This window comes from Tachyglossus aculeatus, chromosome 5, assembly GCF_015852505.1.
Source record: "Tachyglossus aculeatus isolate mTacAcu1 chromosome 5, mTacAcu1.pri, whole genome shotgun sequence".
Classification (NCBI taxonomy): domain Eukaryota; kingdom Metazoa; phylum Chordata; class Mammalia; order Monotremata; family Tachyglossidae; genus Tachyglossus; species Tachyglossus aculeatus.
Genome location: NC_052070.1, coordinates 61477254 through 61490353, shown reverse-complemented (window position 1 = coordinate 61490353; position 13100 = coordinate 61477254). Strand labels below are relative to the sequence as shown.

The window sequence follows — 13100 nt, the reverse complement described above, 5'->3', positions numbered from 1 at the left end:
CGCCAGGCCTTTACCAGAAAAAGCTGCCACCACTGCTCTCCCTGTCCCATCTCTGGGACCTCGTGACACTCATTAGCTGCCATGTGATGACACCAGACCTTTAGGGCTTTGAGGGGTTTTGGTTTTTTTTTATTTCTTAGGTGTAACATTTTAACAAAACACAGTAAAGAAATCTGGATCTAGTGTCTTGGATGGCTTTCTTTAGAAGGGGAGTGTTGGGCCCCACACTCAGCCCCGTTGCGTTTCTCCTCCGGCCCCTTCCCCCCGACCCCAGCGGCAGTGTCGCTGAAAGACCCCCGCCCTTCGTGCGCCGCGGATTGTGGTATTGCTGGGGGGCTCGGGTCCTTGGAGGGTTTAAAAACGGCCCCTCGGGGTCCGAGGGAGCCAGGGAGTCGGGGAGGAGAGGTTCCCAAGGATACAAATATCCGTCAGGGGGCTGTCCCAAAGGGTCTCGTTCCCAGATTTCAAGATGCCGCGAGCGGGCTGGCAGACGTGCCATCCGTGGGTTCTGTTGTGGAGCGGCAGCGTGAGGCTCTGTCCGGCCCCTCGCCGAGGTCATCGACACGTTACGCTTAGAATAGATGTCTCCGAGGCGCCACCCCCCCCTTCCGCAGGCGTCATTGGGCTGGGGGCGGGGGCGCGATCTCTCACCGGACGACTATGGGCACCTTGCCTCTCCAGGCAGGTCTCACCCACCATAGGGCCTGGGCCAGGTCCATGCCAGGGTCTAATAATAATAATAATAACAACAACATTATTGTCCTTCCACCTCCACAGCAAGCAAAAACTGCTCGCCACTGGCTTTAAAGCAGTCGCTCACTTTGCCCCCTCCTACCTCACCTTGCTGTTCTCTTACTACATCCCAACCCACACGCTTCATTCCTCTGGTGCTAACCTTCTCGCTGTACCTCGGTCTCATCTATCTTGCCACCGATTTTTTGCCGTCATCCTACCTCCGGCCTGGTACACCCTCCCTCCTTGTATCAGACAGATAATCGCTCTCCCCCACTTCAAAGCTGTATCGAAGGCACATCTCCAGGAAGCCTTCCCTGACTGAGCCCTCCTCTCCTCTTCTCGCACTCCCTTTTGTGCCGCTTATACTTGCTCCTTCATTCGTCCTCCTTCCATTCCCCACAGCACATAGGTATATATCTGTAATTTATTTATCTATTTATTTATATCGATGTCTGTCTCCCCCTCTAGACTGTGAGCTCATTGTGGGCAGGAAATGTGTCTGATGTTATGTTGTACCCTCCCAAGCGCTTAATCTAGTGCTATGCACACAGAAAGTGCTCAATAAATAGAATTAATAATAATAGTGGTATTTGTTAAGGGCTTACTATGTGTTGAGCACTGTTCTAAGCACTGGGGTAGGTACAAGTTAATCAGGTTGGATGCGGTCCCTGTCCCACATGGGGCTCGCAGTCTTAATCCCCATTTTATCGATGAGGTAACTGAGGCACAGAGAAGTGAAGTGACTTGCTCAGGGTCACCTAGCAGACAAATGGCGGAGTCAGGATTAGAACCCAGGCCTGTGCTCTATCCACGAGGCCACGCTCCGGTTTGGGGAGTGGATCACCTTTCTAGAAGCTTGGGTCCCCATTCTTCCCCTGGTTTTCCTCGCTTCTCTGCTGTCCTCCCACCTCCCCCTCAGCCCCGCCAGACCAGGGACCTCCTGGGTGTCGGTAATAACCTGCAAGACAGAGAATGGGGACTAATAAGTGTTAAAGGGAGCGAGTCCTCGGGGAATTTTAAGTCTCTGACCTAGTTTGTGACGACACTGATTCTCCTGTCTCCTCCTCCTCCTCCTTCCCCTCTCCCTAGCGAAAGCACTTCTGTTTGACGCGAGGGCAGGGGAAGCAGCGGTGGAAATGCCAAATAGCCTCCTCAGGCCTGGCAGAACCAGGGACCCGTGGGATTTGATGGGGGTGGACAACGCCCGGGGGATATTTCCCTTTTATCCCAAAGAGTCGCACACCAGGGTCCCCACATTGCGCACAGTGCAAGAACATCGTATTCCGTTGCCCATCTTTATTTCTAGACTGTGAGCCTGCTGTTGGGTAGGGACCGTCTCTATATGTTGTGACCTTGTGACCTCCCCAGCGCTTGGAACAGTGCTTTGTACATAGTAAGCACTTAATAAATGCCATTATTATTATTATTATTGTTATTGGCTCAGATTCTACCAGTCATTTTATTTTGTTAATATGTTTTGTTGTCTGTCTCCCCCTTCTAGACTGTGAGCCCACTGTTGGGTGGGGACCGTCTCTATATGTTGCCAACTTGTACTTCCCAAGCGCTTAGTACAGTGCTGTGCGCACAGTAAGCGCTCAATAAATGCGATTGAATGAATGAATGAATGGATGTTGCCAACTTGTACTTCCCAAGCGCTTAGGACAGTGCTCTGCACACAGTAAGCGCTCAAGAAATACGATTGGATGAATTCCCCCACTCCCAAGTCAGAACTCCAGCTGCAGTGCAGTCAATTGATAGTTTAATGGTAATAATAATTGTGGTATTTGTTAAGCGCTTACTATGTGCCAGGCACTGTACTAAGCAAATTCATTCCTTCAGTCGTATTTATTGAGAAATTACCGTGGGCAGGGCACTGTACTAAGTGCTTGGAAAGTACAGTTTGGCAACAGAGACAGTCCCTACCCAACAGTGAGCTCACAGTCTAGAAGGGGGAGACGGACAACAAAACAAAGCAAGCAGACAGGTGTCTATACCATCACTTCCCAAGTGTTTAGTACAGTGCTCTGCACACAGTAAGCGCTCAATAAATATGACTGAATGAATGACTGAATAAATCAAGTACAAGCAAGTCGGGTTGGGCATAGTCCCCGTCCCACATGGGGCTCACAGTCTTAATCCGCATTTTCTAGATGAGGTCACTGAAGCACAGAGAAGTGAAGCGCTTTGCCCAAGGCTACCCGGCAGGCAAAAGGGTAATGTTCATGATGTTCATTGAACACTTACTGCGTGCAGAGCACTGTGCTAAGCGCCTGGGAGAGTAGAGTGCAACAGTGTTGGTAGACAGGATCCCTGCCCTCGAGGAGCTTCCAGGCAAGTGGCAACGGGTACAACGCCGCACCAGCTGACGTGCCCACACGGGACCAGGCTCTGAGCTGTAGAAGTGAGGAGCTGGCACCTGCCAAGCCAAGCTCTCCACCTGCCCTTCCCCTTCAAGTTCGTTGTGGGCAGGAGATGTGTCTGTTTATTGTTTTATTGTACTCTTGTCTTACGCTGTTGTCGTTTCCGACCCATAGCGACACCACGGACACATCCCTCCCAGAACGCCCCGCTCTCCATCTGCAATCGTTCTGGTAGTGTATCCGTAGAGTTTTCTGGGGAAAAATCCAGAAGTGGTTTCCCATGGCCGCCTTCTGCGCAGTAAACTTGAGTCTCCACCCTTGACTCTTCCATGCCGCTGCTGCCCAGCACGGGTGAGTTTTGACTTGTAGCAGATTGCCTTCCACTCGCTAGCCAGCTAGGAATGGAGTGGGTAGGCCCCTGCTTGACTCTCCCTCCCGTAGCCGAGACTGGTATATTGTACTCTCCCAAGTGCTTATTACAGTGCTGTGCACATAGTGAGTGCTCAGTACATCCGATAGATTGAGTGTGTTCATAAGTGACTGTGATGTGACCCGATCGGGGCACAGTGCGAAGGAATTGCTCTTTGCCCTGTTGGCAGTGAAAGGACTAAAATAAGGGGGTAGAAATAGCAGCTCCAGAGGAGCCTTTTTAGTACAAAAACCCTTTCCTGAGGGTCTCGCACTCCGCTGCCCGAGTCAGGAAGCTGGTTCACTCTTCTAACTGAAATGTCACCAAAGTGCCACTGCCTTGCATTTTCAATCTTCAAGTTCTGACCGGGAGCCTGCTCTGGAAATCAGACCGGAGCCGGCAGGACCCTGCCTCAGCGTGGGGGCCGGACCCAGGACTCCCGTTTCCCCCACAACCTCCCCGAGGGAGAACCATCGGCCGCCCTGATGTGGGGTGGAGGAGAGTCATCCCCATTCCTCTCCACCGTTCTCCCTGAGAAGGCTGGGATTGGGTCTGAGAGCCCTCAGCTGTGCCCTTCAGGGCTTGGTAGGGTTGGGGGGCTGCTCGGGGCCTCCAGAGAGTGAGAGATGGCTACTGGCACCAGAGGAGAGCCCTCGGCTTGATCGGGGCAAGCTGGAAAGGCCGGTCCGTCTTCCTCTGCCGGGAACCGTTCTCTCTCTGGAAGATTCCAGGGCCAAGGTAGTACTGGTGGTGAGGGAGGAGGGCTGGAGAACATGTGGGACTGCAGGCACTTCCCTGGTACCCCTGGGGCTTTCCCGGGACCTTTCGCAGGGTGCCCCTTGGGCTGGCCGGCCAGCGCTTTCAACGGCCCTTTCGTCCTGTGGGTTGAAAGCCAGATCTGGGGATCTTGGGCAACGTGTTTCCGAAAAGAGAAGCGTTCTCCGACGGGACGGCCTCACGTGGCTGGTGAGGCCGTCCCTCCGCTCCTCCACCACTAATCTCCTCACTGTACCTCGCTCTCGCCTGTCCCGCCATCGACCCCCGGCCCACGTCATCCCCCGGGCCTGGAATGCCCTCCCTCTGCCCATCCGCCAAGCTAGCTCTCTTCCTCCCTTCAAGGCCCTGCTGAGAGCTCACCTCCTCCAGGAGGCCTTCCCAGACTGAGCCCCTTCTTTCCTCTCCCCCTCGTCCCCCTCTCCATCCCCCCGTCTTACCTCCCTCCCTTCCCCACAGCACCTGTATATATGTATATATGGTTGTACATATTTATTACTCTATTTATTTATTTATTTATTTATTTTACTTGTACATTTCTATCCTACTTATTTTATTTTGTTGGTATGTTTGGTTCTGTTCTCTGTCTCCCCCTTTTAGACTGTGAGCCCACTGTTGGGTAGGGACTGTCTCTATGTGATGCCAATTTGTACTTCCCAAGCGCTTAGTACAGTGCTCTGCACATAGTAAGCGCTCAATAAATACGATTGATTGATTGATTGATTGGTGAGGGGAGATGCCGGTTGACTCGGGAACAGCGGCGGCTGAGCTCCGCCGGGAACCGAGCTGGAGTTGCCAGGCGGACGTGGGTACCGCCACACGCTCACTCTCAGGGGCACTTCTGCCCTTCTCTCCTTCCTTTCCATAACCCCGAGGGCCAGTCACCAGTAGCCCGGGGAGTCAGGCTGCAGTCTCATTTAGACCGTAAGCTCGTTGTAGGCAGGGAACGTGTCTGTTTATTGTTATATTGTGCTCTCCCGAGCATTTAGTACAGTGCTATGCCCAATAAATACAATTGGATGAATGAGGAGATGAGTGAGTGAACTTTAGCTTAGACCTTCAGTCCTCTGTGAAGCTTAAGTGATCGACTTGGGTGATTTGTTAACTTGAGAAGGTCCGTTCTGTGCTGATCGCGTCTTGTTCAAGGTAAGCGGTGTTTAGTGTGGCCCGGTGGAAAGAAACCGGGCTTGGGGGTCAGAGGTCCTGGGTTCTAATCCCGGCTCTGCCGCAGTTCTGTGGTGTGACCTTGGTCAAGTCCCTTCACTTCTCCGGGTCTCAGTTACCTCCTCTGTAAAGTGGGGATTGAGACTGAGCTCCATGTGGGATAGGGACTGTGTCCAACCTGATTACCTTATATCTACCCCAGTGCTTAGAACAGTGCTGGCACATAACGATTAACAAATATCACAACTATTCTTATTACTAGGGTTGTGGCATGTCCGGCCCGATGTTGATGGGGCCTGGTGGACCAATGGCGAGTGAGAGACGCGCTAGGGAAGGCCCCTTTCCCACAGAGCCTCTGACTCCCGAAGCCAGTCTCAGAGCGAGAGGCTGCTGAGACAGACAGCGTCTCCAGAGACTTTACAAAAGTGCAAGGTTGTGGCAAACCTCTGAAATCTGAACCGGTCGAAGGCATCCCCCGATAGTATTTCCAGAGTGCCGGCTGTGTGCAGAGCTCTACTATCAATCAATCAATCAGTCGTATTTATTGAGTGCTTACTGTGTGCAGAGCACTGTACTAAGCGCTTGGGAAGTACAAGTTGGCAACATATAGAGACAGTCCCTACCCAACAGTGGGCTCACAGTCTAGAAGTCACAGTCTGCTAAGCTCCTGGGGGAATACAGTGAAGTGAGGAGAACCCATCCCTGCTCTCACAGAGCTAACAATCCAGGAGTGAGGGCTTGGAGGTCTTTAAAATCTAGACTTACAATAATATATTGTGTTATTCGTTAAGCACTTACGTGCAAGGCACTGTGCAATTGGGACTGTGTCTCTGTCCCACACGGGACTCACAGTCTTAATCCCCATTTTACAGATGTGGCACCCGAGACCCAGAGAAGTGACTTGACTGGTCCGAGGTCACACGGCAGACAGGTGGCAGATCAGGATTAGAACCCAGGTCCTTCTCGCACCGGGGAAGATACAGGATAGCCAGGTCGGACACGGTCCCTTTCAGACGCGGGTAGGGGCTCGCCATCTAAGGAAGAGGGAGAGCAGGCTGCCAATCCTCTAGGAAACTCTAGGAAACTCTTCCAACTGAACAGACTTGGGAACCCCATCAAAAGTCACTGAGGCAGCGGTCCAGGAGCCGCTAGACGCAGATGACAGTTCTGTGAAAACAGACGAAAGCACGCAGCTGATCAGGGATTGTTGCATGGCACCGTGCGCTGACAAGAAGCTTGAAGACGACTCGAGTTAGGTCCTGGTCTGCCTCGGGGAAACCCTCCGTGATGCCAGGGTTGGTCACTGGCACTTAGTCCTGCCCCCCGAAGTATCAAACAGGCTAACGAGGTAGTCCAACCCCAGATACAGTCGGGAGGCGGCAGCGGGAGTTGTGACTTTGAGCGGAACCTTTGGGAAGGTTGTGAAACTGAGGAGCGGAATCGGAAACGCGGCCCGTATTCCTTTCGTAGCGGTCAGCCCGGAGCGATGCCTCGAATCCCTCTGCCTCACTCACCTGCTCTCCAATCAATCAATCAATCAGTCGTATTCATTGAGCGCTTACTGTGTGCAGAGCACTGTACTAAGCGCTTGGGAAGTACAAGTTGGCAACATATAGAGACAGTCCCTACCCAACAGTGGGCTCACAGTCTAGAAACTCTCCAGATAAGTCAGGTTGGCCACAGACCCCTTCCTTGGTAAAACGGCATTTGTTAATCAGTCACTGGTATTTGTCGGGCCCTTCTACGTCCAGAGCACCGTACTAAATGTTTGGGAGAGTACAATACGACAGAATTAGCAGACACGTTCCCTGCCCGTGTTGAGCTTACTATGTGCCAGACACTACTAAGCACCAGAGTGGTTGGACACAGTCGGTGTCCCACATGGGACACCCATTTTACTGATGAGGTAACTGAGGCACAGAGAAGTGAGCTGCATGTCCGTGGCAACGGGCTTGTGAACTCTGCCCCTCCAGCTCAGCCGGGGTCTCTTGTCCCCAAGTCTCCGTCTTCAGCAACGCGCGGGAAGCAGGGATGGCAAGAGCTCCCACCTGCCCTGTGGGGCAGGGGCTGCATCCCACCTGATTTGTTTGTATGTACCCCGGCATTTAGTACGGCGCTTAGTACTTAGCACAGCGCTCTGCACCCAGTAAGCACTCAGTAAATACCATCGATTGATTAGATTGTAAGCCCCGTGTGAGACAGGGACTGTATCTGACCTGATCGTTTGGATCTACCCCACTGCTTAGTATAGTGGAAGCAGCGTGGCTCAGTGGAAAGAGCACGGGCTTTGGAGTCAGAGGTCGTGGGTTCAAATCCTGGCTCTGCCACTTGTCAGCTGTGTGACTTTGGGACTTCTCTGGGCCTCAGTTCCCTCATCTGTAAAATGGGGATGAAGACTGTGAGCCCGCCGTGGGACAACCTGATTGCCTTGTATCTACCCCAGCGTTTAGAACAGTGCTTGGCACATAAGCGCTTAACAAATACCAACATTATTATTATTATTATCATCAATCGTATTGAGCGCTTACTATGTGCAGAGCACTGTACTAAGCGCTTTATTATTATTATTATTATAGTGCTTGGGACGTAGTAAGTGCTTAACAAACACCACGAAACAATAGTTATTCTTACTGTTTCCATTATTATAACCTCTCCTTTGAGAAGCAATGTGGCTATCCGCCAGATCTGGGAGTTGGAAGAACCTGGGTTCTAATCCCAGCTCCGTCACTTGTCGGCCGTGTGACCTTAGGCAAGTCACTTTTCCGTGCCTCGGCTCCCTCATCTGTCAAATGGCGATTAAGATTGTGAGCCCCCTGTGTGACAGGGATTGTGTCCAACCCAATTAGCTTGTATCTACCCCAGCACTTAGTAGAGACATAGTAAGCACCTAAGCAGTGTGGCCCAGTGGAAAGAGCACGGGCTTTGGAGTTAGAGGTCATGGGTTCAAATCCTGGCTCTGCCACTTGTCAGCTGTGTGACTTTGGGCAAGTCACTTCACTTCTCTGTGCCTCAATTATCTCATCTGTAAAATGGGGATTAAGACTGTGAGCCCCATGTGGGACAACCTGATCACCTTGTAACCTCCCCAGCGCTTAGAACAGTGCTTCGCACATAATAAGCACTTAATAAATGCCATCTTTATTATTAAAACCAAAAAAGGACTCCGAAGGCCGCAGTCGAGTGACAGTGCAGTTTCACTTCAGGAAAACTGGGCTCGAATGTGCTCTGTCTTGAGTCCCGAGCACATATTCTCCAGGAGTGGCAGCTTGGCAGTCTGCTCCATCAACAGTCATATTTATTGAGCGCTTACTGTATGCAGAGGACTGTACTAAGCACCTGGGAGAGAACCGTACAACAGAATTAGCAGAAATTTTCCCTGGCCCAAAATGAGCTTACAGCCCAATCCTTGGATTCCAGGGATTGTGTTTCCCTGCTCAGTCGGTGGCCGGAGCGTTGAGAACTACCTGGTGACTGGGCTTCCCCACCGTGCACTCACTGTCCTGTTGGCTCCTGGGAGTTAAGGCATTCCTTAATTCCCCCTCGTCCCCCTCTCCATCCCCTCACCTTACCTCCTTCCCTTCCCCACAGCACCTGTATATATGTTTGTACATATTTATTACTCTATTTATTTATTTTACTTGTACATATCTATTCTATTTATTTTATTTTGTTAGTATGTTTGGTTTTGTTCTCTGTCTCCCCCTTTTAGACTGAGAGCCCACTGTTGGGTAGGGACTGTCTCTATATGTTGCCAACTTGTACTTCCCAAGTGCTTAGTACAGTGCTCTGCACACAGTAAGCGCTCAATAAATACGATTGATTGATTGATTCCTTGGTTCCTGAGCAAGAGAGGGAAAGCGGGTCTCTATGGCCTGGAAGAGCAGAGGAGAGGAGAAAGGTCATGGAAGTCATGAAGGAAAGAAAGCCCCGATGACAGATCCATCTTAACTCCCATTCCTTCGTCTGTAGAGAATCTGCTGATTGTCTTCCTTCCCCAGCCCGTGATAACAATAATAATAATAATAATGATGGCATTTGTTAAGCGCTTACTATGTGCAAAGGATTGTTCTAAGCGCTGGGGAGGATACAAGGTGATTAGGTTGTCCCACATGGGGTTTGCAGTCTTAATCCCCATTTAACAGATGGGGAAACTGAGGCCCAGAGAAGTTAAGTGACTTGCCCAAAGCCACACAGCTGACAAGTGGCAGAGCTGGGATTAGAACCTCAGACTCCCAAGCCTGGGCTCTTTCCACTGAGCCACACTGCTTCTCTATCCATCATCCTACTTTTCTAATAATAATAACAGTAATAATAGTTTTGTTATTTAAGGGCTTACTCTTTGCCAAGCACTCGCTAATTAGTGTTGGGGCAGATACAAGCATTAAGGCTGAACACAGTCCCCGCCCCAACCAGAGTTCACATTCTAATTATGAGGAAGAACAGGTTTTGAATCCATTTTTTTCAGATAAGGAAACTGAGGGGGAGCGAAGTGAAGGGACTTGCACAGCGTCGCTCAGTAAGCAAGTGGCAGAGCCGGGATTAGAACCCAAATGCTCCGATTCCCTGGCCCACTATCCATCATCCTACTTTTCTAATAATAATAATAACAGTAATAATAGTTTTGTTATTTAAGGGCTTACCGTTTGCCAAGCACTCGCTAATTAGTGTTGGGGGAGATACAAGCATTAAGGCTGGACACAGTCCCCGCCCCAACCAGAGTTCACATTCTAATTATGAGGAAGAACAGGTTTTGAATCCATTTTTCTCAGGTGAGGAAACTGAGGGGGAGCGAAGTGAAGGGACTTGCACAGCGTCGCTCAGTAAGCAAGTGGCAGAGCCGGGATTAGAACCCAGATGCTCCGATTCCCTGGCCCACGCTCTTTCTACTAGGTCGCCGTCGCAGCCGTCGGCCTTTCGGACTTGTCGGGCCGCCCTGCCCGGTGCAGACACTGAAGTGAATTTTTTCCCAGCGCCTGAGCCTGGCCAGTTCGACTTGTAGGCGATTCCGCTTGAGCTGAGCAACTCCCGGGTCGGTGATCCACGGGGTCGCCGTAGCGTGGGCAGGAAAGGGACCTCCTCAAAACAGACAGGTGAAAGAACCCCGTCCCTCACGGCACCGTACAGTCGAGTCTTGTTCCTCCTTCTTGTGAGCTATTTATAGCTCTCTCCGCGGTCATGCTGGTGCTGTCGGGTGAAGGATTCTCTCCGCCTCTCCCTCTAAGAATCTTTCCGTGGAAACCTATTTTTCTTGAATCCTTCAGCCCCATCGTAACTGTGTAGAAGGAATAACTGGGCTTAAGGGCTTACCAGGCTGCAGTAACATCAGGCGGTGTGTTTGCAAGGAGGCCTTCTAGAGAGTGGCATCCACAGCAGCCCCAAAGTGGAAAGCTGAAGGGCCTTCTGCTGCCTCCGCCCCTCCACACCCCAACCTGGGCAAATTTGCTGTGCCCGATTTGGACTCCAGCCTCTCCTCACGTGGCCGAGGGCCACTCATGGCGGTAGCGGGGCGTTCTGGGTAGCGGTGGGCAACCAAGCTCACCATCGGCGTGAGCCCCGCGACAACCTGCAGTGAGTAATCCGTAAACTGGAGAAAGCACTCACAGAGGAACAGTTTGAGCTGACATTTCTTCGGCGGATTTGCTTTCTGATGTCTAAAAATAAAGTTTTTGCGTGCGCGCGTTTGTGTGTGTGTGGCGGGGAGGGCTCGGAGAGATCAACGATGGTTGTGGAAGGATATCCAGGGGGTTACGGAGCGGGGAAAAAGCTCTTCTACCTCAACTGGCAGCCGTCCCAACCCCCTCTCCAGACCTCCATCTGTCCGCTTCCCACGTGCCGGGTCGGGTTTGAGCCAGGGCGAGGGGCTTGTCCCCACCAGGCCCTCAGCTGCCTGACAGGCTTTTTCCCAAAGGGAGGGCAGAGCTGCCTCCCTCGGCCTTTCCCCAGTTTGACCGGCGGCAGCTCGGTCAGATCGTGACCCCCAGAAACGATCCTGCCGCTCCCCTGCTCTGCCGTCGGGCCCCCGAGGCTGGTGGGGGCAGCCGAACCCGAGGGGTCTGAGCTCCTTTGGCACCCCCCTGTACTGACAGAAGATGGACGGTTGGTCCCATCCCTGCTGCGATCCCCAAGCATTCCAACTGCCAGCTGGCACTGGGCAGACAGGTGTCCCGGACTCTCTTCCCCCCCGGGGTCACGTTAGGGAGAAGGGTGGGCCACGTTTCTAGGGGGACTTTGATCATGATGACAGGCCTGGAACTCAGAAGGACCTGGGTACTAATCCCAACTCTACTACTTGTCTGCTGGGTGACCTTGGACAACTCACTTCACTTTTCTGTGCCTCAGTTACCTCACCTGCAAAATGTGGGTAAAGACTGTGAGCCTTGCTGTCCATTAGTAAGAGACGGGAAGGGCAGGGAACAAACACATTTTGTTGTCTGTCTCCCCCTTCTAGACTGTGAGCCCGCTGTTGGGTAGGGACCGTCTCTATATGTTGCAAACTTGTACTTCCCAAGCGCTTAGTACAGTGCTCTGCACACAGTAAGCGCTCAATAAATACGATTGAATGAATGAATGAATTTACCAATTCTGTTACATTGTACTGTCCCAAGCACTTAGTACAGTGCTTAGTACAGCATATTTATTGAGCGCTAACTGTGTGCAGAGCACTGTTCTAAGCGCTTGGGAAGTACAAGTTGGCAACATATAGAGACGATCCCTACCCAACAGCGGGCTCACAGTCTAGAAGGGGGAGACAGACAACAAAACAAAACATATCAACAAAATAAAATACCGTGCACAGTAAACGCTCGATAAATACGGTTGATTGATCGAAATGCAAAAACACAATCGTAACCGAGGAGCAGGAAAGCGGCAAACCTGTATGTAGATTTCCCGCCCCTGCTTGGTTCTGCTGTCTTTTTGCCCATCCCCTGACCCCTGGAATATTTACACGTTGGCCCTAGAGTGACTGTTGGTTTGGAGGGCCACCGTCATCCATGGCAGGGCTAATTGCTGGAGAGTGTGGGCCCTGACTTCAGTCAGTAAATCAGTGGTATTTACTAAGCACTTACCGTGTGCAGAGCACTGTACCAAGCGCTTGGGAGAATCCCGCCCAACAATACAACAGACACATCCCCTGCCCACACCGAGTCCACAGGCTAGAGTCTCTCCTCTCCCCTCCCTCAGGTGGCCGGGCTGACCCTGCTGGCCGCCGGGATCTACACGGCCAAGAACGCCACGGGGGTCGCGGGCCGCTACATCGAAGCCCGGTTGGGCAAGCCCTCGCTGGTGAGAGAGACGTCCCGGATCACTGTGCTAGAGGCCCTCAAGCACCCTATTAAGGTAAGCCCCGGGCCGATCTGGGACACGTCCGTCCTCTCCTCGGCTTCGATGGGGCCCGAGGCCGGGTCGTGACCTGCTTTCTCCCCTTCAGGTTGGCAAGCGGCTCACCAGCAAGCCCCAGGATGCCCTCGAAGGCGTGGTGCTCAGCGTAAGTAGAAGCATTGACCTCCTAAAGGGTGTCAGGAGTTGTCGCCATCCACCTTCCCGCCAAAGGCCGGGGGGAAACCCAAGCAGCCGACCTCGGGAGATGGGAGGAACCAGTGGGTTTCCATCCTGAGAGGCCGGGTCTTACAGATGGTTTTGTCTCGGGGCCGTATGGT

At 52.1% G+C, this 13100-nt stretch overlaps 1 protein-coding gene across 1 annotated transcript in view; it reads left to right on the top strand.

Moving 5' to 3' along the window:
* Positions 1-13100, top strand: part of LOC119928159 (ATPase family AAA domain-containing protein 3) — a 62394-nt gene that overhangs the window by 25479 nt on the left and 23815 nt on the right. Inside the window, exons 8-9 of the mRNA XM_038746142.1 lie at positions 12625-12780; positions 12872-12928. Of these exons, the coding sequence (XP_038602070.1) occupies positions 12625-12780; positions 12872-12928 (213 nt within the window). The remainder of the gene's footprint in view (positions 1-12624; positions 12781-12871; positions 12929-13100) is intronic.